The 24990-nt window shown below is 26.9% G+C and overlaps 1 protein-coding gene and 1 long non-coding RNA gene across 2 annotated transcripts in view; one reads left to right on the top strand and one right to left on the bottom strand.

The window, feature by feature from the left end:
• The window catches only part of LOC111621850 (neural-cadherin-like), a 330033-nt gene that overhangs the window by 42422 nt on the left and 262621 nt on the right, over positions 1–24990 (bottom strand). Inside the window, exon 15 of the mRNA XM_023364110.1 lies at positions 14640–14783. Coding sequence (XP_023219878.1) covers positions 14640–14783 — 144 coding nt within the window. The remainder of the gene's footprint in view (positions 1–14639; positions 14784–24990) is intronic.
• LOC111621852 lies at positions 198–5373 on the top strand. Its single transcript, XR_002756142.1, has 3 exons — positions 198–254; positions 4631–4704; positions 4803–5373. It is a non-coding gene; the product is annotated as an uncharacterized LOC111621852 (long non-coding RNA).

Raw genomic sequence — 24990 nt, 5'->3', positions numbered from 1 at the left:
TTTTTCCAGGAAGAAGAATTCACATTTATTATTGAACAAAAAAATTCCCAAGTCGAACTTAGACGAGAGTGACGTATATCCGGTGTGTCGAACTGTCGCCTTTTTATAGCGTCAACATCGGACTCGCTGACCAATTAGTGCTTACTGAACCGTAGCACTATGCAAATGTCGTGTGGTTTATAGACCTTCTTGGCCCCCGAAATGTTTGGTGAAGAAAATATGGCCCGCGGACTATGATAAGTTGGACAGCGCTGGTATATATACATATTTCTATCTACTGTTTCTGAAGCAATAAAAACTATAATTTTCAAATTTTCAGGATTATCTAACATTTTAATTGATGAGAATTATATAAAATTTTAAATAATTAACTATTAAAATACCTTTCTGCCTATTTTTGCTTTAGATAAACAACTGATTGTTATTAAATAAAAACCAAAGCATTAAGTTTAGAATTTACATGGTTAACTTACATCTAGATATTATTTCTACATACAACTTTGAATTATAATGGTTTTGATCCTTTATTTTCGTGCAAATTTTAGAGCTGAGTACAGAAATGACATCTAGATTTAAGTCACTCTGTAAAATTCTGAACTTAATCCTTTGATGTTCATTAAATAATACTCAGTTGTTTATCTAAGACAAAATACTTTAAAAGTAAATTTTAACATTTACTTATCTGTCTTATTTTTATAGTAGGCTGTATTTTATATTTAATTTGATATACATATATAGATGAACTATCTCTTTGCATTGTAATAAAATAAGTTTAAATTTCTGTACTAAAATGAATATGGCAATTCTGAATAGATTTACAAGACTTTAGATCAAAGCTACAGATATAACTGAAACGTAAAATAAAACAAATTGTTTCTTTCTAATAATATTCAAGATTTTTTTTTATAAAATTAAAAGAGCAACTTTTTTATATAAAAGGTGGTAAATTATCTAAACTAATCAGAAATATTTGTCTAACACTTCAATTCACTTAAAAATGGACAATATTGTAGAAATGAGAGTAATTCACGTTGTTCTTTTATCAAATAACCAAAGTTAAATAAATTAATAATTCAAAATAAGCATTTATTCTTATTTCATCACAGTTTCTTCATTTCTAATAGTTTCTAATGGATAATTAAATTAAATTGTGTTGAAGAAATGCTAAAACACATTTTATACACAACGGAGAATACTATTAAAAAATTCATTATCTGTTTTTACTTCATAAAATTTAATGTTTAAGCAAAATACATATGGATTATAATTATTTGCTGTGGAAACTATACATTATGGAATATGCAAAGTTGTGATAGAATGAATAACTGAAAAGTAATTCAAGAGAATATCAAACATTGTTAATAGTTTAAAGTTTAATAACATTTAAAGTTTATAGTAACATTCATAGTATGTTATATCTATTTAAACAGGGAACTCATTAGTATTAAAATAAATACATGCTAACAGTTTAATATTAATTAAAATGAATATAATATTTCTGATTGTTATTAATTAAAGTGTGATTTATGAATAATAATTGTTACTAAAGTTACTAAAATAAGTTACTAAAATAAATACATCATACATGAAATAATCATTACAATATCACTCCATAATTCTAAGTACAGTACAATATATTTGGTAATTAATATTGAAATCATAAACTGACTTGTGAGATTACATTAATATTGAATTCAAACTTGCAAGAAAAGAAAATTACTTATTAACATAAATTTTTTAATTCAACTTTTTTAATGAAATCATTAATATTTTGTTTCTTAGTTATTGTTTTTTGGCACTAGAGTTTATTAGATTAGACATTGAGTAATGCAAATAAATAAGTAAATATACCACAAATGTAGAAGTGCCCACATTAAATGAGTCAAGTTAGAGCTCATACAGAGACCTCCACATAGTAGACAGTAAGTCTGTGTAATTAATTCAGGTGAAAGTTCTATTGGCTTACACCTGTATTAATTACAGGGATGCAGACTCAGCCTACCACACGGAGGTCTGTGTATGAGCTTTAATTAGTGTCATTTAATGGCAAACTTCTACATTATTTTATTCAAATGTGTTTTATTTTACTGAATATTCTTTCTATTCAAATATGTTCTGTTTTGGAATGCTCAATTGATGAAAATCTATGAAATTAGGTTGAAAACGATTTTATTTCATTGAACATTTTGTGGGCATTAATGTCTAAGGTGCAAGTTTATTTTCTGACATTCCTTCCAGTTTCTGTATTTTGTTACATAATTAACTTAGTTCTATTTTAGCAAAAGCTAAACAAACAAGAATTATTAAAATCATTGTAAATAAAAAAAAAAAAATAATTCCAATTACACAAACATTTTTTATCATTAATTTCAATAAAATAACAATAAATATATACTTGAAAATAATGTCTTTCATATTAATTATTTAATCTCCAGAATAAATAAAATAACTTGTATTATTCTAAGTGAAATTACATATAGTAAAATTAATGAATTTTAAAAAGTTTAATTATGATAATTATTACTCTTATAATAGATATACACTATAATTATTCAATATTATTCAATAGAAAATAAAAGATATAAAAATACACATAGTCTAAACATAAGGCTTTACTTAAGTTCGAGAGAGAAAATGTGTTAAAATGCTTAAAAGAAAACATTATATCATATGTAAAGAACTAAAAAATTTTATTCATAATTTACCTATTTCAAATCTTTAGAAATAACAGACTGAAGAGCTATATTTCATGAACACCAAGATATACAATTGATAATTCATATTTAATCAGGCATTAAGACTAATTTAGACAATATCATCTTGATTTTTTTTTCTTAAATTACATTAATGAAATAATAATTATTTTCTTATATATTTATTATTTTATTTATTTATCTTTATTTACAAATATGTGACTAAATAAATAAAAACAATTACTTAATATTAAATGTAGAAATTTCTGTGACCTTGGTTTTCAAGTTTTCATACTTTCTGTCCTACTTTTACATTAATTAATATTGCTCTAAAAGGTCCTGATCACATCCATCATGGGTTTGGCCAGATGAACAATATACAGCCAAGTGGTGAAGGATTAAGTATGCATATCTGAGAGAGACTACAACAAAAATAATTCCTATGGTTGCTGGTTTGGATTCAATCCCAATTCTCCCAGCGCAGTAGACATATCTTAACTGCTTTGGCTACCTGGCCATCACTAACACTAGCTGTTCAACTTAAAAGTGGATCACTGTTTTATCCACAATCCTTCTTCCAGTTCTTTTTTTCAAAAGGATTGGCAAATCTGTAGGTAGAGTGAGAGAAACTGTGGCTTTTGTTCACTATGTATTAACACTATGGTTAACAGTTCAAGAACATGTGTCTTTTGTGGAACAATATGTCTAGAAAATTTGTATGTTTTGTGTCAACAAAACTGTACTCAAAAATTTGAAAAGGAAGTAGCAGTGAAAAATGCAATTGAGAAATTGAAGTTTTGTGAGACAATAAGAATTGTCAGACTGAGGTCAGTTTTATCAGCAGATGTAATAAGGATATTCAGCAGTAACAATGAGATCATCTTTTTCACAAGTTTTTCAGGAAATTAAGCCAGCAAAAGAATATTTTTGTAGGTTTAACATGTAGGCCCTACTACTATGAGGAAAATGCTGAAATAATACCCATATTGAATTCAGATTTCCAGAAAGTAACACCTGCTGACTATGCAAAAAAGTTAAATAATGTCAATAATTTAAGAACTTGATTTGAGGAATCATTAGCAATTTAGATCTAGCTGTTTTTTTACAGACTAGGCACAGTTCCATCTTAGTGGCTATATCAATAATTGGAACTACAAACATAGACAATTAAAAGCCCATTGGACCCATGTTTATTGAAACCACTCTATATGCTGAAGTTTACAAAAAAATCATCCACAGTTCATTTCCTTGCTACAAGAGGATGAGCATGATTGCTGGTTCTAGCAGGATAGTATAATTTGTTACTCTGCTAGCTCTACTATGAAAATGCTGCAGAAATTTTTTGATGAAAGAATATTTTCTGAAGGATTAAGAAGTCAACATGATCTAATCTTATGAGTGTAGACTTCTATTTGTGGAACTACTTAAAAGACATTGTCTACAGAAGCAAGCCACTTATCCTAGAAAAGCTGAAGTTAATGTAATCATTGAAATAAAAAAAAAAAATAGACAAGAAAATAATGCTACAGAAAATTACTAGGAATATGAAGAAATGTAGTAATAACTGCATTGAAATGAGTAAATATTATTTCCAACATCTACCGTAAATACTTGTATATATTCATATTTAAAGGTTTTATCTTTGTATTTTAACTATTTAGATTAGCAATGGATCCATTTTTACTGTAAGTTGAACATAAAAATCATATATTTGTGACTATTATGTTCAACTTACAAGGACTCATTTATGTTCAACGTACACTTATAAATCAACAAAGATGGGTTCATTTGTAATCTGAATAGTTTAAATACAAAGATATAACCCTTATATATGAGTCTATACAAGTATTTTAGTAAGAAAAAATTAATTTCAAATAACTTGATGTTTTCACAGCTTTCTAAAAATAATCAGAAATAATTTGTGTATTATTTTACAGTACAGATGCTGCTTGACATAGATATTTCACACATACAACAGCCAATGCAAGTGATGCTGAAGAATAGGAAAATGGTTAGAATTTGAATTCAAGTTGTTCTACTAATGCATTAATGATCTTTCTTGAGACTTCTTTTTCTATACACCATCTTACATCTTCTTATGTTTTACAGTTTACCCATTATGTCTTCAAAATACCTTGCTGTGTCTCCTGTTACTGATAAGAAGAGGAAAGCTATTATTCTCAATGAGAAACTTAAGATATCTAAACATTGCAATTATGACAATGGCTTGTGAGTTTGCGCTATCAAAATCAACAGTAGCCAAACTCACACTATGTATTGTACAATATGTAATGTTATGTACTGTATAGACTATTTTTTATTTATTTAGTTTTATTTTCAACTTGTAATGTGTTTTTGGAACATAACATCATCATAACTCAAGGAGATTATATACAACTGTACAATATATGCTATACAATTATGAAGAAAAAACATCTTTAAATCATTATTGTAATTATACAGTACTCACAAAATATAATTTTAAAAATTATGTTAAACTTGATATTAATTTATTCTATAAAAATCAGATTTTTAAATTATTTACCTAGGACTTTAAATCTATCTAATTTCATTGTATATTTTTCATGTTAAAAAAATATATACAAATACCAATTTGATATAAAAAAATTATTATTAATGGAAATAAAGAGAACTCAAAATAATAAACAAACTAGTTAAAATTAATCATGTCAAAAATAAATAAAGAGCATCAATTAAAGCTGACATAATTATAAAATACACAAAAACAGCTTACAATATCTCACAAATTTGAAAATTAGATATATTTGAAAAATCAGTTCATAATAAAATAAAATCAATAAATAATTGAAATATTTTCTATCATAGCAATGAAAGACTAAAACAATAAAAAATTATTATTAAGTATTTAATTGTTTGTTATGTGAAATACAGTTTTTTTATAATTTCAATATAATAAATTGGTTTTTATTATAAATTTAATATTGCATCACTTGTTTTACTTGTATTTTAAAATTTAATCCTTTATATCTTATTTGCCATGTTAAAATTCATTACTAAATTAAATTTTTATATTCATTAAAAACCATTCCATTTTAAAATCTTGTATATTTTTCTACAATAAGTAATATCAAAAATTATTATTTGATCAGAATAAATTTCATTAATTAATATAATTGACGTTCTGGTTTGAAAAAGTAATTTAATTTACGTTCTAATTGTTATTTTAATTAAATATTTTTCTTTCTGTTAAATTTTCTAAAAAGTTTCAAAAACACTATTACAATATAAAACTAAAAACAATAAACATCTTAACTTTAATGAATAATAAAATGTATATAATAAAAAATGTAATTATTATGTAACAAAGCAAATGTATTTTAAACCTGATATTATTACAATTGATATTTTTGAAAAATAAAACTTAAAACACATCTTTTGTGATATATTATAGTAATTAAATTATAACAGATGGTTGTATCACAATATATAGCAAAATTATTAAATCCCACAACAGTTCTGTTGCCAACTCATTTCAGTCATTAAATTCTCCTTAATATAATTAAATAATAATAAATTTTAACAAATTGTAATAATAAAATTATAATTTAACAGGAAAAAATTAAAAAACTTAAAAACAAACACATGGTAAATTTTAAAACTTTTATCATATTTCAAAACTATTACAATCCAGTGAATTAATTACATTTTATATACAGGTATACCTCGCCTTACATCAGTAATTGGTTCCAGGAGAGGCGACGTAAGTCGAATTTACTTGTCTCCAAATCTACTTGTCACTAGGCTACACCATAAATTACCATTCCCAGTTCTGTATTTTATTTATTAATGCATTTTTAATAATATATGGTTAATAAGGATCTATTTTAAGCTTACAAAAAAAATAAATTTTAGTTTTTAATATAGTACAGAAAAAAGTAATCTAAATTTACAAATACATGTACTGTAAATACAGTACATACTTGTAAATGTATATATTTTAATACGATTTTATGTGCTTTAAACACTTTCTAGTGATATTACGACTTCAATACTTGTGGAGGACAGACATAAAGTCGAATAAAATGACTTAAAGTTGATTTTTATTTTTCCATATACTTTTTTAACAAACGACATATAATCGTTTCAAGTTACGTCAGGAACGACATAACTTGAAATGACATAAGTCAAGGTATACCTGTATTAATTTTCTAAAAACTGTTATTTAGAAAAATAGTCAAAAATTTTTGAAAATTTTTATTAGAATATAATCTTTTGAAAAGTTATTAAAAAACCTACTATTTATTTAATTTTACTTGAAGCAAAGATGAAAATCTTACATAATAAGTATACAAAAAATAATTTGGTTACAAAAAATACTGCAAATAAGCTGATATTCTAAGTAGTTATTTCATAATACATGCTTGTAACCAACAATGAAAAACTTATTTATTAAAATTTTTTTAAAATTCTTTAATTATAAAAAAGTAAAATTATAAAAATTTAAAATTTGAATAAGCTAAATGATGAATTTTATGGTCATTAAAAACAATATAAATGTCAGTAATCAAAAATATTTTGACAAAATTTTAGCTATTTAGATGAGTAAAATAAAATTCATTTTTTAATGTATTTTCTTCTATTTTTGTGTGAATAATGCATAAATTTAATTTTACACAAGCCTGTATTTTATTTGTGATATAAAAATGATAGATTGCAGATTATCCAAAGGTGATTAGATACTTCAGGCAAAATACAAGATATCTTAGTAATCTTAGCAATAATCAACTGACCTAGAGGAGAATATTCTCTTCAATCGTAAATTGAAATTGTATTAAATTTATTTCTAGAAAGCATTTTGCCTTAAGCTTGACAATGGTTTTGATATTAGTCAAATAAATCTAGTCATTGTAAAGAACAAAATATTCTTCAATCATTAATAAAAGTAAATTTTTATATTATTTGTTAATTAAAAATTTATATATTAAGATTTTTGATGAAAGAGGATAAAAATTTAGTTAAATATATAGTTAATTAAAAATGTGATTAATGAATATTGAAATTTAACTACTTATAAAAGTTCAAAATTTTATTTAACCAAACTTTAAACATAAATCCTAATGAAATCATTTTTATTGAAGTATGCATTAACTAAATACCATAATAAGAATTATATAAAGACAATTGTAATTAAATTTTTAATAAATTAAACTCAAAAAATATTTCAGAATAAATAATGAACTGAAGTAAATAAAACCAGAAGTACTTCTTTATCAGATAAACTCATAACATTAAAAATTTGGAATTTTATATTTTATTCTATTTTTTAATAACATTTCTGTTCAATTTCTGAAATTAATACCTTTTCTATAAAATTGAAAAATAAATTATTGAGTAAAACTTACTTTATTCCATCAACTATATACATTTATACTGCCTGAATTATTAAATTTTATTAGCTTTAAAACTATCAGATATATAGCTCTATTTTTGGATTTCAAGTTCAATTTTTATAGATTCCATTATTTGATGGATATAATAAACAAAAAAAAATTAAATATTGCATAATAAATAAATAATGAAATTGTTTTAAAATTATTTTTAAACTAAATATTTAATCATAATTTTTGTTGTCAAACAATATGAATTATTCTAAAGAATTTTCTTTTAATGTTATAGAAATTATATACTTAATATGTTAATAAATTAATTTCCTATAATCAAGCTTAATGAGAGAAATAAATACTTTAAAAATAATCAAATACGAAGAATGATTTTAAAATTTCTTAAAAATTAAATTTATAGTATATGAAATTTATGTAAAAATCAAAACAATTCAATAATGATAAAATTAAATCCAAAGAATGAATCAATAAAAACAAAATCAAAGTTAAGAGCAATATTGTACTTTGTTTATAGTTTATTTAAATGTGAAAGAACTTTTATATTCCATAACTAAATTTACAAAAATTGAAATAATTGAATATGTCAAATAAATTTCGAATTTGTCTTTAAAAATATCCCTAAAATCTAAAAACAATTTTTATTATAAAAAATATTACTAAAAACATAAAAAATTAAAGTTTGGAAAGATTTATATCTTTGCCTTTTGTTTTATAGTAAATTTTTATTTGTGTTACAGTTTTTGAATAAAACAGTTAATGCTTTACTTTAAAAAACAGAATGCATTACCTAGAAAAATCCAAATTTATAAACTTATAAAAATAATTGTAATATACTATATATAAACTTTTTACGATTTAATTAAATATAATTTTATGTTAAAATCTTTTAATTAATAACTTAAGTATTCTTTATAAAAAATTAATACTATGCTATAGATAAATTGATATAATTTTATATCATAATTTCTTTGAACTACAGTATAAGTAAGATTTTCAAATAAGAAAAAAAAATTTTGGTTTTCTTATTTTTATTTATTTTTCTGTTAAGAAGCTGTGAAACATGAAAAGATAATTAATTTTTTCAAATATCCTGTCTTACAGGAAATAATTACATATATATATATGTTATATTTGTATTATAATATTTAGTAAGTGCATTTATAGGAAAGAAAGATAAAACCAATTGGGATACACCTTAGGCAATCAATACGTACGGAGAAACGTAAATATGAAAGTTATTAATGCCTAAGGAAAGAAAGACGGTTACTTCATAAAATATGGAACTTGTTATAAATTCATATTTCACCAAAAAAAAAATGAATAAACGTCCATTGCCTAATTTTAACAATTAAATAAGAAAACTTTCAGAATTTCAAACTTTTAGAATTTTCGTCATGTACACGACAAAAATTCTACACATACAACACGATAAATAAATTATTTAACATATGTTAAAATAGAACTTATTTTTAAACGATTTTCGAAAATTCTTTTTGAATTTCTTTTATCTTAAATTTCATCAATTCATTTTCTAACGAAAGTTTTCGTAAAATATTTAATTCTTTGTAAATACGTAAATCAATAACTAACAATGATTATATTGTAATTATAATGAAATTGAATTGATTCATTAATAGTGATGATTATTAAACAACATTAAAACTTTAATAGTATTTAAGTCTACTAACAGGGCCGTTTTCTGTTTAAAAGGGTATCAATTTTAAGTATTTGTATGATACATTTTGCTTAATTTCCATAATAGCATGATCGAGATGATTTATAGGATTCAATTGTTTACTTCCCGGTANAAGGGTATCAATTTTAAGTATTTGTATGATACAGTTTGCTTAATTTCCATAATAGCATGATCGAGATGATTTATAGGATTCAATTGTTTACTTCCCGGTAGAGTGCTTGGTTAAACTGCTGAAAATATTTATTATACCTTACGCACGATCCGGACTTCATTAGCTAATCCGGTAGGCCGTATTAAACTAAGTGTTCGCAAATTTTAACTTACATGATTTAAAATATACCTTCCCATACTATATAGCATAGTGTGATTAAATTCTCACGAAATGAATAATCTAAATACAAATGTTTCTTTTAATTACACAATCATATATTATAATAAAATACTTCATTATAAATTAGATATTAAATTAATATTGCTGTAATAATATACACGCTATCTTTTTATAAAAACATAAAGCAATGTATAATTAACTGTAAATGTGATAGAATACACTAAAAAAGAATTTTGTGACAACACACTACGTATAAAATTTTGTTAGGAACAGCCAATTGGAAAACAAGTTAAAAAATAATATTATTCTTAGAGTTTCTTTTTTCTTTTTTTTTTTTAAAAAAACCCTTCTTATCTACTTTCTTTGCTTCCAGCGTTTAGTTATTTCACTAAATTGAAATTGATATTTCTTCATACTATTTTGACTTACCACAGCATTTTCCCGCATGAGGTCTAATTATTCTCATAAACTGTAAATTAGTTGACATTAAAAACAATCATCTCTTTTCCTTGATGAAGCTTTTCTAAGTCACGTAAAACTTATATATATATTGGCAATCTGAGATAGATGTAGTTAAAATCTAGAAAATAATACTAATTGCGTAAACAAATGTCAATGAGTGGGCTATCGATTTAATATCTTCATATATTTTGAAGATAAATGATGATCCACAGATAAACTTCTGTTTTTCCATTAAATCCAAATGATGCCCGAATATAACGGAATTTCTTTCTTGCTTTCTTTTCGGAAGCACTTTTCTTTTTATTTCAAACAGTGCCAGTAATATGCTTTACCTCTGGGGCCATTTATTAAGTTAAACCTCTTTGCGTCACTGAAAACAACTTGTTCCCATTGATTGTCCTGTATTTGATATTTCCAATAACATTCAGTCTTCAACATATCTTTAACAAATATCTATCTGTAGTATTTCAATATCAATTCTTAAACTTGAATACTTCATTTTGATGAATTATAATTTTTCTTCTCTTTATTACTTAAACTGGCATATTTTAAATTACCTATTTTTAAAAATTTACATCAAAGTTTATATTTTAATAAAGGTGTATAATCACTGGATAAACAACATTAAAACGCGAATGTAAATATGCAAGTTTTCTCAGCATAGTAAATCAAGTTCTATGTTTATTACAATGATAAACATAAATTTTTAAGTTGGGTCAACTTGAGAATTTTAACATGCAAGAACAATCTATGAATAATGAAAAGTACTGTTTTAATTAATATAAGATAATTGGCTACTAATAATAATTACTGGAGCAGACACCTTGTATTTCTTTCGGATGACAGAAAACAAATTATGGCAGCTGGACATCCTTTTTCTTTGCAATAACAACAAAAATAATGATGATTTATTACTCGACTTCCAATGCTTGGTTCATCCAATTTCCCCCTTTAAAAAGGTGATGAATCAGAAGTTAGAGTTTATGAGTTTCTATATGGACCACAACATTTCTTCGTTCTTTGAAAGTTTTCTATTCCTCTCTGTTTTTAAATGATTTGCTGAGAGGCACATATATGTTTATGAGAAGTTTTGCGAAGGGTGCCACTCTCATCTATCTTCATCTCCTTCCCAGTCTCATTTATCCTCACGTACCTTATCTGTCCTTTGTATGAAGTTTGCCCAAGATTAAAGGACTTTCTAAATCACAGCAGATGATGTAAAAAATGAGTATAATTCCAACTTTTTCTCATAGTAAGCATTTTAAACTTACATAATAAATACACGAAATATTACTAGTAAGTAATAAATATACAATGATTTCATATTAATTTTGATGAAATCTTAATATTCTAAACTTTATGGTTTCTGGTAATCATATTCATTAATTATTTTATAGATTTCAATTATATTTTAAACATTTAAAATTTACAAGACAATTTATCAATTTAATGTAGCAATATGTATTATTAAACATTAAAAATTTTATAATCACTTTAATATGATCACAAATTTTTCATTTTTAATAAAAATTTTAGTTTATATTTGGTCATAAATAAAGATAAAAATTTATTCTTTGTAATGAAATATTTGATGGAAGCATTAAACTCAAGGTAAATTCCTTACATTCTCTACTTTTTCCGAGGGATAAAATTTTCATATAAATAAGCGTATTGAATTCTATTCTGATAACATCTTATATACAAAGTAGTTTGTGAATTCTTTACATTTTTGGGGCAAACACATCACAAAAACATTTGAAGTTTACACAAAACAGAAAATTGTTGAGCATTCGTCAACAATGATCTAATTTCGTGTTGAAGTTTGTTCAATAAAAATCTCCATTTTGAATGAATACGAATAATAATAGTTACTTTATAACAATAAATTTTATATAGAATCGCTTCGATGATAGATTCCCTAGTGATAACAAAAAGGGATTATTATTCTAATATATTATAAAATTTATTCAATACAATAAATATGGTTTCGAGCATTTTCTGAAAATATTTTACGTTAAACTTATCGAACTAAATTCATCATTCTGGTTTCATTTCAAAAGAATTAAGTTTCTAATTTCAAATGTTATTTAAAAAAAAAACAAAAAAACAATTATACAAATTATTATATTTGCAATAATTTACTCTTTGCTCTTAAGATTAATGACTCTGTTAGATAATTTTGACATTTTAAAAGCATTAAATTGTCTCAATTTTTCTAAACAATAAAAATTCATAATTTAAAACTTAGACCTTCTTTTAATTAAAATATATATGCGAAACCTCTTCTCCGAATTATTTTTCTTTTGCTTTTTCTTCCTTTTCTTTTTTTTTTTTTTTTTTTGTGTAAAAAAGGTCAAACGTGTAAAATATGGTACCAACGCGAAGTTTTTTTGTTCAATTTTTATTAAAAAAATAAGCAACTTTTTGCAAAATATATGTATATTGAATACTTTTTTGTTAAATTTTTGATAAATTAAACGCCTCGAGCGTCAAAACTTACGAGAAGTGAGTATTTATAATTAGTTTCAAAAAATATAATTTAAAATTTTTTAAATCAAAATTTTTGTCGTCCTTATAAAATTTTTAATTAATAAGCTATTTAATAACATAAGTTATTATAATTTCCTCAAAAACATTTTTTTTGAGGAAATTTTTTTTCAATAATAGATGAAAGTTAAAGGTAATGATAAATCAAGTGTTTAATCGAATTCTTAAAATCCAATACAATATAAGTATATAATGTTTTGATATTATTAGGCCCTACTTAAAAATTATTATGTATAGTTTTATATTCCCTGTCAATCTATTTTGAAATATAATCTATCATCTAGACAAAAAAATAATAAAAATAAAAAATCATAAATTTGCTCAATATTTCTGTCACCGGAATTTCTTCATAACAATAAAACGTTTATCTAAAATCAGTAAAGGAAATGTTGGCAATTCTCCAATTCATTTTCTGCATATTTAAAGTTGTAACAAGAAAAAAAATTCTTCAGTAGAAATGTCTTCGAACACATAAAACTAACAATTACATAAACAGTATTTCCTTTAACATTTTGTCACTGATTCAACACTTTAAACTATTTTCTCTTTTTGCATATACACCTGTGTAAAATTTTTATTCTGAACATCAATGTTGTCGTAAACATCAACCTATAATATGTATACTAGATTTTACACTTTCTACTACACTCATTTCTATTCCAGATGGATATAATAAAAGTAACAAGAGGATATCTAAGTCCCAAGAAGAACGGAAGAGGCAAGATAATTTATAGTTATCTATTTAGAAAAAAAGAAGAAAAGAAAGAGGGAAGAAATGATACAATAACAAACACCAATACAAATCATGATCCAAAGAGCTATAAAAGATAACATCTTCCAGTCTCCTAAAAACAGCAGGGGGATACACCACTGGAGAAATCACTTACTGGCTGGTCCTCTTATTGATCATCACAATGGAGGTTAGATAGATAAAAGTTAAAAGAGGGGGAGATGTCTAGTAGACCTTATCTTTCCAGGACTTTAAATTCCACATAGGGATACGTTTATTACTTTTTACATCCATTCCCAAACCTACGAAAAGACTAGGAGTATTCCTCGTAAGAGAGGCTAAGTAAAACTGGCAGAGGAAATGCTTTACGAGAACAAATTTAGAATTAAAAAAAAAGAGTCCGCAAAAATGTTAAGGAATGTAGTTCCTCCCATAGTGAACCATTAGGGATTTCTCGCAGATCTAACCTTTATGAATGCCGATATGGGACTATCTTATCACTTCAACCTCGAAAAAACCGCCATCTTTCAAGCGTGATTACACTTTGACAGCTGTATCAAATGTGTCGACTGGGATGGCTGTGTGCATTTTCTGTTCTTGTCTCTCAACTTTTTCCCTAGATATAAATACTATGCAAATCGTCTAGAATAAACATAGGTTTTTTTCGATAGTAGAACGACATTAGAAATGTCATAAATCTCTCACTCGACAAATTAAACTGTAATTACAAATTCAATCAACGGTTGATCCTAGGTTTACTTCGACTTAAAAGAATAACTTTTTTGTTTTAACTCACATTCGTCTTTGTCCTTCGCCGTTACTGTAATAACAGTATGTTGAATATCTTCATCTTCATTAACTTCGGCTTCGTATCTCGTTTGATCAAAGTAAGGAGGGTTGTCGTTCTTGTCTCCGATACCTATCCGGATGTATTTTGTCACTGAAAGAGTAAATAAATAAATAATTTTTAATATATTATTATGGTTTTAAAATTCTTGGCGCGTTTATAGACCTTACATAACGTTTTAAAATTCATCCATCACAAAATAAAAAACGCAAAGAGCATTTGAATGTCGGTGGCAAAAATGTAATTTTTTATGGAACAAAAGCTTCTTGTTTTTTATTTGGTAAAGGTACGGTACAAAACTTTTGCACTTCAGAAACGTAAAAAAAAGCATGATTCGAACCGAAAGAAAGAATTTGAAGTTAAAAGAAAGGAAAAAAGAGACAGAAGACTGTTTTTGCATTCCGAAGTCGGTGGCTGTTACCACAAGACATCGAAAGACGTGCTTGGAATTCGTTCACGCTTCGCAAATAGAATTCGGTCAAGTGAAACACAACTGTTATGGGATTGTAGTAAGTTGTGTCTCGTTACATAATTGACGACCGTCCTATAACAGTTAACATCGAAATTTAAAAGTCCCGAGGCAAATTTAGAATCTTGTTGTTTACAGTTCTCTAATACGATCTAGTGATTCCACTAATATTTAACACGTTACGAAGCATAAGCTATTGTCACGAAAGGCGACAGCTCATGACAAGTTTTCTTTATTGTATACAGGAGCACCGTCTCGTTCTTAGCCGGAGCCTATATTTTCTGCAACATTGTCATTATAGTAGGTATTTTGGACGGACGTTATTTTGTTCGGATAAATCTATTTAGGCGGTTTGTTGATACTGGACGGGTTTAAAAACGGGTTTTGGACGTCGAACAATGCCCGGGCTGTTTTGCGAAGAGGTAGGATGGCGTATTTTTCCAGCTGCGTGCAATCGATGGAAGATATCAGGCCATCTGTTAAACGTGAAAAGGATAAAGTTCACAAACTATGCAGGAGATAAGGACGTAGAGTTAGCACGGTCGATCGGGCGAGAAGCACTAAAAACACAAGTCCTAGTAAAGAATAGTGAGGAGAGCCCAGAAGCCATAAACGGAATATTTAAGAACGGATGGCTTATTACTTAGACGGATGTATAAGGATGACAGAACCTGAGGATGTTTAGTGACGATCGAAAGTTCTGAAGCAAACTTTTGAAATATCTAAAAACATAAGCGCAGATTTTTTTCCTTCTAAGATAGTGTCACACTTTTCCAATTTAGCCGAGAGATATCGAGTTTCTATCGAGTAAACATATCTTTACATTATAATCAAACGAAGTTTAAAGATTATACTACATAATATAGATTTCGTTTATTTTTTACTTGAAACAAGATTTATAAATATTTTAATACTGTGTTTTAATTTATTAAAAAAAATATACTCATCTTAATTAATGCTATTCGAAACAAAATAAAAAACATTAAAAATCAATATCAAACATTAAAAATTTCTGTACACTTCCACTAAAAGCTAACCATCGCCAATCCAGGTAATGTTTTCATTTTTGTTAGTATAAATTCTAATTTTTTTTAAGATTTTTAAAATGTTTTCTAACGAATCAATCAAAGTAAAATTGAATTATATTCACAAAATCCAGAAATAGCTGCTTAAATAGGAAATCAATTCTTCAACTTCATCTGAAAAGAACTTCTACACCCTTAAATAACATTTACTGCTATTTCCTTTATTTATCTTACTTCAAAACTCAATTATGAATCATCTATTAATGCTCATCTTATAAAAAAAATTTTGCGTAGAAAATTTTGCATAAACAAAACTATCGATTTTTATTTTAATCCATAAAGTTTGAATGATATTCTAGTCGACATAATCCCGATCGTAAAATTCGAAGCTCAACTTATAGAGATTAAGCTAAAGCATTAATATCGATCAGATCGTCTGTTAATTTGATTTCGTACTAGAAAATTGTGCAAATGCCTCTTATATTAATATTAATCGGAAAAGAGAGCAGACAGTAATCCAAGATTGATTAAGAGAGAGAGGGGAAAAAAGCAACTCGTGTCTTAAAGTCTATGGATTATTTACGAATTCTTTTTATCATCTTTTAATTTTATAAAATGGTTGAATATATAATATAAAAATTTGAATATAGAGAAGTTTTGCATTCATGTTATCTTGATAACGACCTTCTTGTCAGACAGTAAAGATATTAGTGAATATGGTAAATTATCACAACATTCACTTCATGTAAAAAACTTATCACATAATTAAATGATTCGCTTTAAGTTTTTAGAAGATTCCAAACGTCAAATGCATATATAAAATGAGTAATATTCCCTGAAGGAAAATCCAACAAAACAATTTCTAAAAACCAATTTTCGGTCTAAATTTCTCTATCGTAACGTCAACAGACCAAGAGAAAGCAAGTTACCAATTAAACAAAAATTCTCTTTTGGGAAGAAAGTTGAAGAAAAAAATATCTGTTAATTTATTTTGACATTTGCAGAAAAATGCAATTACATTCGGATATTTTTGATTAATGTATTAATCTGTTTGCATCTATCATGAACTTAATAATTAATTACAATAATAACAAACAAAAATAACATCGAGACATGAAGGGGAAAAATAATAGAGAAAAAAGAAAAGAATCGGGTTAAATGTAGAAAACGAAACGAACTTTCAAAACAAATTGATTAAAACCATTCTGGCGAATAATTTATTGCCTGGAGCGAATAAAAGCAAATATAATAAGATCATCATTAGAACTATATCCAACAGAGTATGGGGTTGGGAGAAAGGAGGTCACAGAAGATCGTTGTACTTTGACAGGATATTAGCCCCAGGTTCTATGACAGGCAGGCAAAATGGAGACTAGATACAACCGAAGGCGACCTTTAGCCCGATGATGAGAAAACTTGTCAACGGATCTAATTTATATAGCAAAAGTATCCGCAGCTGGAAAATAAATTGAATTACCGTTAAGCAAACGAGAGAAAATGGAGGAATGCCCGAAACCGTTTATAATGAACCGACTATAGACATATATCTGCCTAACTACTACAGTAGCAATAATGTTAAGCGATTAAGCGTGCATAGATTTGTCATTTATTGCCGAAATGACGTTGTTTTGGAGTGTAAACCAATCAAATCTAGATAATTGTAAGCATCCTCGTTTCGGACGATTTAATGATACTTCAAGCTGGCCATCCACGCTCCATTAGTTTTAAAAACATTGCTTTCTTTCCTCTTTTAAAAAACTAATAACCGATTCCTTTCGTCCATTTTTATAGGATACGAGCTTAAAATTTTACAGAATTTTCGGTTTTGTAGTTCATTAAACTCATGCAATATGTATAGACGGCGAAACAATCAAGAGGAAAAGATTACGTAAACAGAAACTTATTCGGTATAAAAATTCAATTAATGTTAAATTTTTAAGGTTTTATTTTTTACAAAAATATACGCAGAGTCATTTTAAATCTGACTTGGGGATTTATTGAACTTTTAAAAAAAATCCTTTCAATTATAGGTAGAAGAAGATTCGTGAAACATGCATGATGCGAAAAAAAAGGAATCCAATTTCAAAAGTAATGAATTAACTTTTTTTATATCCCAGATAAAAAATAATAGTTTTTTATTATTATTTTTGCAAATTCTGTGAGATATATTGCTGAGGTTTAATAAAAAAAATTATTTAAAAAATACGCCTAAGATATGACTTTATATAATGAAAGCTTAAAAAAGTGATATTAAGAATAAACCTTAGTTAGATAATTATAGAACAAGTAGTTGAAAAATGTATGTCTTCCTTTATATACTTTTTTCGTGACTATGATTAAATTTTTCAGGCTTGCATTCTTTGATAATGCATTATTTATATCTACCAATACATTAAATTAATTACGCCTTTCTTTCTTGAAGCGAAGAAGAAAAATTCTGGATCAATTCCTCAAAGTTTGGAAAGAGGTATATAAAGCAAAACCAGTGATAAATTTTTGAACTAAGAGTCTATCGATAATAATCTAGATGGATAAATTCTTTATGCATTAAGAAACAAACGTGTCTTCTCTTAACAAAAATAAAAAAACGAAAAAAAACCTTAAGTTTGGCATCGTGACTTGCACCATAAAAACCTAACACTTCAGTCTTTTCTTTTTAATTCTCAAATTTAAAATTCTTATCGTTCTCTTCTTAAACCTACTTTGGGACATCAGAATTAACTTTGTAATCCATCAAGAGATGCGCTGCGGTTACTCTGATCTTCATTTCTAGTATCTAGTCGAGAAATTCGACTGCCTTCGTTTTATTTACGTTGTTTCATTAAATCGAAAATCTAGATATAGATAATGGCGGCTATAGCCGTTAATTAAAACAATTTTCGCCGATCTGGATGAAAATGAAAAAGAAGTTTAGGAAAGGCGCGCGATGTAATCAAAGTGTAGAAACTGCAGGGAGCCTCTTTATGTCTTTCTATGTTCTGCTTATAAAGATGGTAAAACGTAAGGTATTTGTCAGCTAAGAATGTTGGTCGAGAACATTCAGTCGTCCATAAAGATCTCTTTATGTGTGCTACTTGATTAGAAACGGGTGTCGTTGTTGATAGACATTAAACGCTTGTCTGTCTAAGGTGAATATATATAAACTTCAACACTGTTATTTCTTTTTGGTAAATAGTTATACAAGATGGATACCTTTAGAAGTCGTTGATAGCCACGACTCGAAATTTATTGAACGTAAAAAAGATACTTGTTGAAGGGCTCAAGAATGATTTAAACAGTAAAAAATTCTATTTTGATAATGCTTCTTGCCGATTTCTTTTGTGCACGAAGTACGATAGTAAATGTTAAAATTTCAAGTTTATTTCTAAATACGGGAAAAGAAACAATCAAATTCGCATGAAAATGTATAGAGATCGCTCTAAAAATTAACTAGAAAAACTGAAATTTTTTTAACTTAGAAGTAAAAAAAAAGAAGAGGAAGAAGATAGGCAGTTTTAAATTGACACTTAACTAGAGAATTGATGGAGAAAATTGTACTAAAGACTAATGGAAGTTTGCGAAGCCGGTTAATTTCTACCAACACTTTCGGCAATGTGGAGACGTCGAAACTGCCGTTTCTAATTACGTGTACAGAGAGAGGATGAAAGCGGCCCCATTTTAGTATAAACTAAATTGAATTAAGCAAAGGTGAATTATGAAAGGGTGCACTCGCGTTTTAACGTGCATTCGTAAATATATATAAAGGTTCTGGTCATAAACAACTTGCCATTAGGCAAGTTGACTGCAATCTCCGTTACGGACATATTCCTTGATAGAGGTCACCGGGAAAGAGGATAATGTTAGTCAGATCCACTTTAGTTTGTATAGTCGATGCCATCACTGATATTGATAAGAGCCGCACTTGTCCACTTCCTACCAGGCACTATCAGATTACTAATGGAATAAACCAGATTGTTTTTAATCTCGAATATTTATAAGAAGTACTAATTAAAGAAGGAAGTAACGATTTATTTGATCAAATACACCTTTTAATCGAATTTCTCTTTGAACTAACCCAATTAAAAACAGTTTGATTTAAAAAAAAATTCGCAATAAATTTTTAAATAAAAATGTTTAGAAGTAGAAAGTAAAAAATTTTTAATAAACTCGATTTCTCTTATGATTAAAACTATAATAAAAAATAAAAGTTAAAGATATCCTGTGATTTATATGAAGAAAATGTTTATCTTCTTCCAGAGATCTAAATTAGAATTATATAGTTTTTCCATTTAGAAAGTTATAAAAAACGTCGAGGAAGAAATAATAAGCTAACATACTCGATTCCTAAATGGATAAATACTGTAGATAGAGACTAGACAAGATACTAATATGTTGTCGAAACGTGTTGATATTGCAATACAGGGAGATGTACAGATGGAAGTTTTACGTGACGATAATGGTGTTGGATAAGGTTTACTGTACATTGAAAGTTAGACATTTATAGCACGAAGAAGCTTTGGTTTACGGTGCTGTAAGGATTTCAGTGATAAGATATTATGATGCAGTAAGACCTTGTGATCGGTCTCGTCCTGGGGCATGTGGTTGAATAGTCAGGAAGTTTTGATCGTAAAATGCTCTATACGTTAAGAAGAATATACGACATCATAATAAATATGATTTCTTGCTACAATATAAGTCACAAAGTTTCTGACATTAATAGTTTATTTATATTAAATCGTATAATGGAAGGGCGTTGCAGGAAGTCTTCCAGTTTCAAAAAATAATGAAGACATTATAAAATATGTAAAATAAGTCGGTATCGTTATCTTTACATTCTATATATACATTAATGTTCAAACTATTTCTTTGAAAATAAAATAAGAAGAACCGAAACAAAACAACAGGTAAATCCATGATCAATTTCGGATCGATTAGAATAAAATCTTTTCTTGAGTCGAAAAAAACCTCTTGAAAACAAACTTAAATTTATATGAGAATATATTTTTTTCGAAAAATAACAGAAATAAATTTCATATATAATTTCTTTTTTCTCTTCCTTCTTTAATCTTCTAATTTTTGAAGCGCTCTCTCTAAACTTCGAAAATCTTGTTTTCGCTTGAAGTTTTCTAGTTAAGTATTCAAAAATTCATAACTGGATATATCAAATGTTAAAAGGTCAAAAAACACGAAAAGTAAAGTAATATTAATATTTAATATATTTTACATTTTAAAGTTCAATTTTGTTTACCTTCAGGATTTGCCTTTTCCCCCTATTTTAGAATTTCTAAGGATTCGAGTTTTCTACATATATGTATGTTGTATGTTTGTGTACATTTTTCAGTTTATATATTATGTACATAGATTTAGATAGAATATCGGGTTGCTTAAACTGATAGCAGGCCTACAGAGATGATATTAAACATGTATCCATTTCAATTGATAAGGTGTTCACTTACACGCTTTGATATACGAAGTTAATTCCGGAAATTTAAAATTTTTCAGTTTAGATTAAATATTAAACACTGTTAAAAATAATAATTAGACAACTTAAATTTCATTAATATAACGTTAGACAGTTTACATGTTGTTAAGTTAAACTGAAAATATCATATAAAAAAGCCTTGTTAACTTGCGGATTTATAGCTTATATAAGATTAAAAATAGTTTACAAGAGATTTAAATTAATCATGATCATGTTTCTTGAAGTAATTAAAACTGTTTTCTCATTGAATTATATCAAATTGGAATTAAAATTTCGAAGTTATATTCTTTTTTGATTCCTTTATTTAATCCTATAAACGTAAAGTAATGTTAAATAAGTTAATCCTATTCGCATCGAATCGTGCACTCTTAAATATTCAAATCTAAATTGTAGACTGAAATCATGAAACGATATAATCATCATTAATATAATTAAACTTGTATTCTAAGTTAAAGAAAGGGTTATAATTAGCTTCGAGCATATAAAAATTACTTAAATTAACCTCAGTTTATAAATCATTCCACATCAATTTCTAATACGTTTATCAATTTCGAATAACTGTCACCTCAGATATAAATATCTAATACACCAAACTATCAGAAGCTGGAATCTTTTATTATTAGCGCACCAGTTCGATAATTTATATTTATAAAATAATGCGTATATATTTATGTTCATGTATGTTGTAAATATAAAGTGGCCTAGACTGCAACCGCATCAATCTCATAGCATTGCATGTAGAGCAACTTCGCGAATGTAGTTTCAAATATTGCTAGAAACTTCTCACCCGTTAACAATATTGAATGTAGGAAACTCATATTTTAAAAATTGATTTTTGTGTTAATTCACCTTCGCTTTAACTTATAAGCATTTTGTTTACAGTGGAATTATAATTATAACACGTGTAGTTGATAATTAATTTAAAGATGCTTGCTAATAATATATAACAAAGAGGTAATATATCTTATCTTCCTAAATTAAATTTCGAACCGGCTGTTCAATAATAAAGGTTATTTATCAAATTCGTTCCTTACCCAACTCTTCATCTTTGAAAAGACAATTGCCGGTGGATACGTGATTCTACACGTACAAGTGCACTTCCTCTAGAGAATTCACTCTTCTCTTTCTTTTAGCAGAAAATATTTGCGAAGATGGATGCGCATTATTTTGATGGCGGAAAAATATCGATCGAATTGACTACACAAAAATGCATAAAAGATTTTTCTCTAAATGCAACGTTGCACGTTTTAAAGAATTAATAACGAAGAAACGTATTATAAAATTATTACATCATAAGATTTATTTATCGCTTTCGGAGATGTATTCTATCTCGTTCCATAATAAAACATTATAAATTAATCAAGACGAACATTGAAAAAAAATTGTTCGTGTCAATTTGGAGAAAAGGATGGAGGAGGAAAAGGAGGAAGGAGGAGGAGGAGGAGGAGGAGAAGGAGAAGGAAAAAAAAAAACATAAACGACGACATAGCTTATGCTGACCCTGTTTATACAGTGCTTCCTTTTTGTGTTATCAACATCCAGGAAATGTTTGGTAAATTCGCTAGGGTATGGGGAATTGCACTGAGTAAAGGAGAGCAGTCATATCTATCTGAACAATTTCGAAAAAAGGAACATAACTGGACAAGGAGAAGTGTCTAGTGTGAGTGACAGCAAGGTTTACGTCGTGGATGTTTTCTGATGTCGTCTTAGCTGTATGTACCTCCTAAAGCAGCGTTTTATATATTCAGTTCGTGTCATGGAAAGGAAAGATGAAATCGTCTGAAACAACAACCGTATAAATTATTTAATTTTTTCAATTTTGTTTATTTAAAGATCTATTTTAACTATAAAAGTTTGCGATTGTGTTATAATTGTCTCATATAAAAATTCTATACCAAAATCGGCACAAGTTTTGTAAATATTTGAGATTCCGTTATAATATATGTTATGTAATTAGTATCGATCTAAACTTAGTTGACCAATCGTTAACGATAGTAGTTAACCTTTTTTCCTGTTGTTGCTGTTAAGTTAAATCTCAAATTTATAACAAAATTTAATCCAAATTACTAAATACCGAAACGATGAAAAAAAGCCCAAAAAATAATTATATCCGGAAACAATTAAGGGATAAGAATGATATTAATGTAAATTAACGGAATATTAGCTAGGCTTTGGAATTATAATTAAATGCCTGTAGATATTTGGAGAGTAATAAGGATAATTATTTCATAGAAAAGTAATTAATTGCATAGAACAACATTCTTTTGTGAGTTTATGATGGATTCTAGCTACTTTAGATACATTCATTTTATCTTCCATTCAAGTTTTTAGGCATTTTTTTTTCAAGGTATAGAATTAAGACGGTTTAAAAAGACAAGATATATTAGAAACCATTGATCTATGGTTGCCAATAAGATACTTGGAGTGCCAAAGGGTTTACCTTGATGGAAAAGCATCAAGATATCTGAATTCAATGTTTTAATCTAATAATAGTCGGCATGAGATGTGTCAAGATAATAGAAAAGACAAATGCGCCTGGAGAGATCCGTTACTTCATCAGATCTAAATTCTTTTCTTCCTCTAATAAGATAAAATACAAAATAGAATTTTCCTTTAAACCTTTAAAAGTTTGAATTTATAAATAACAAGTTAAGCAAAATTTCTGGGTATGAAGTTATCTGATTCTCCAGTTTCAGATCTCCATTTTTTTCTCCTTTTTTTCCCTTCCTTTTATTGAAGAAAAACTTAGATAAGTTTCAGATTCTATTTTAGTAACCCAATTCGATAACATTTTACCACTCTACGCTTGAAATTTTGGACAAGTTCTGGATTAATTTGGATAGGTTTGTGATATTAAACAAGACTCTTGCCAAAATTTGGGAAATTTGGGTCATTTAAACTGAATAATCGTAATCCATCACTAAGAGATAACAGTGGGATTCACCTAAGGAATTAGTGATATAATTTCCGCCTCAGAGCGCAAAAGAAAAAAAAAGTAAGTAGAAAAAACTGTTCGAATTTTTATAAAATGGCAAAGTTTAATAGAAAACAAAAGCACAAATTAAACGTAAATAAATAAATCTGTAGTAAACTAGTTATTTGCACGCCAAAGAAATATAATTAATAGCATTTTCTTAACAAAATTACTAAACAATGTTTGTTAATCACGCAAAGTACAAATTGTTCTTCAGGATATTTATGCTAGTCATTATTTTATCAGAAAATTATTTGTTCAAAATAATTATCTAAATATTAAAAAGTGTAGAACACCTTTCATCTTTATAAAAATCAAATATTAAAGCCACATAATTGATCACCATTAAAAACGAGTTTTTATGTATAAAA

Source organism: Centruroides sculpturatus, unplaced genomic scaffold (assembly GCF_000671375.1).
Source record: "Centruroides sculpturatus isolate CEXI.00-Female unplaced genomic scaffold, Cexi_2.0 scaffold327, whole genome shotgun sequence".
Classification (NCBI taxonomy): Eukaryota; Metazoa; Arthropoda; class Arachnida; order Scorpiones; family Buthidae; genus Centruroides; species Centruroides sculpturatus.
This window is presented reverse-complemented; position numbering and strand designations above follow the sequence as displayed.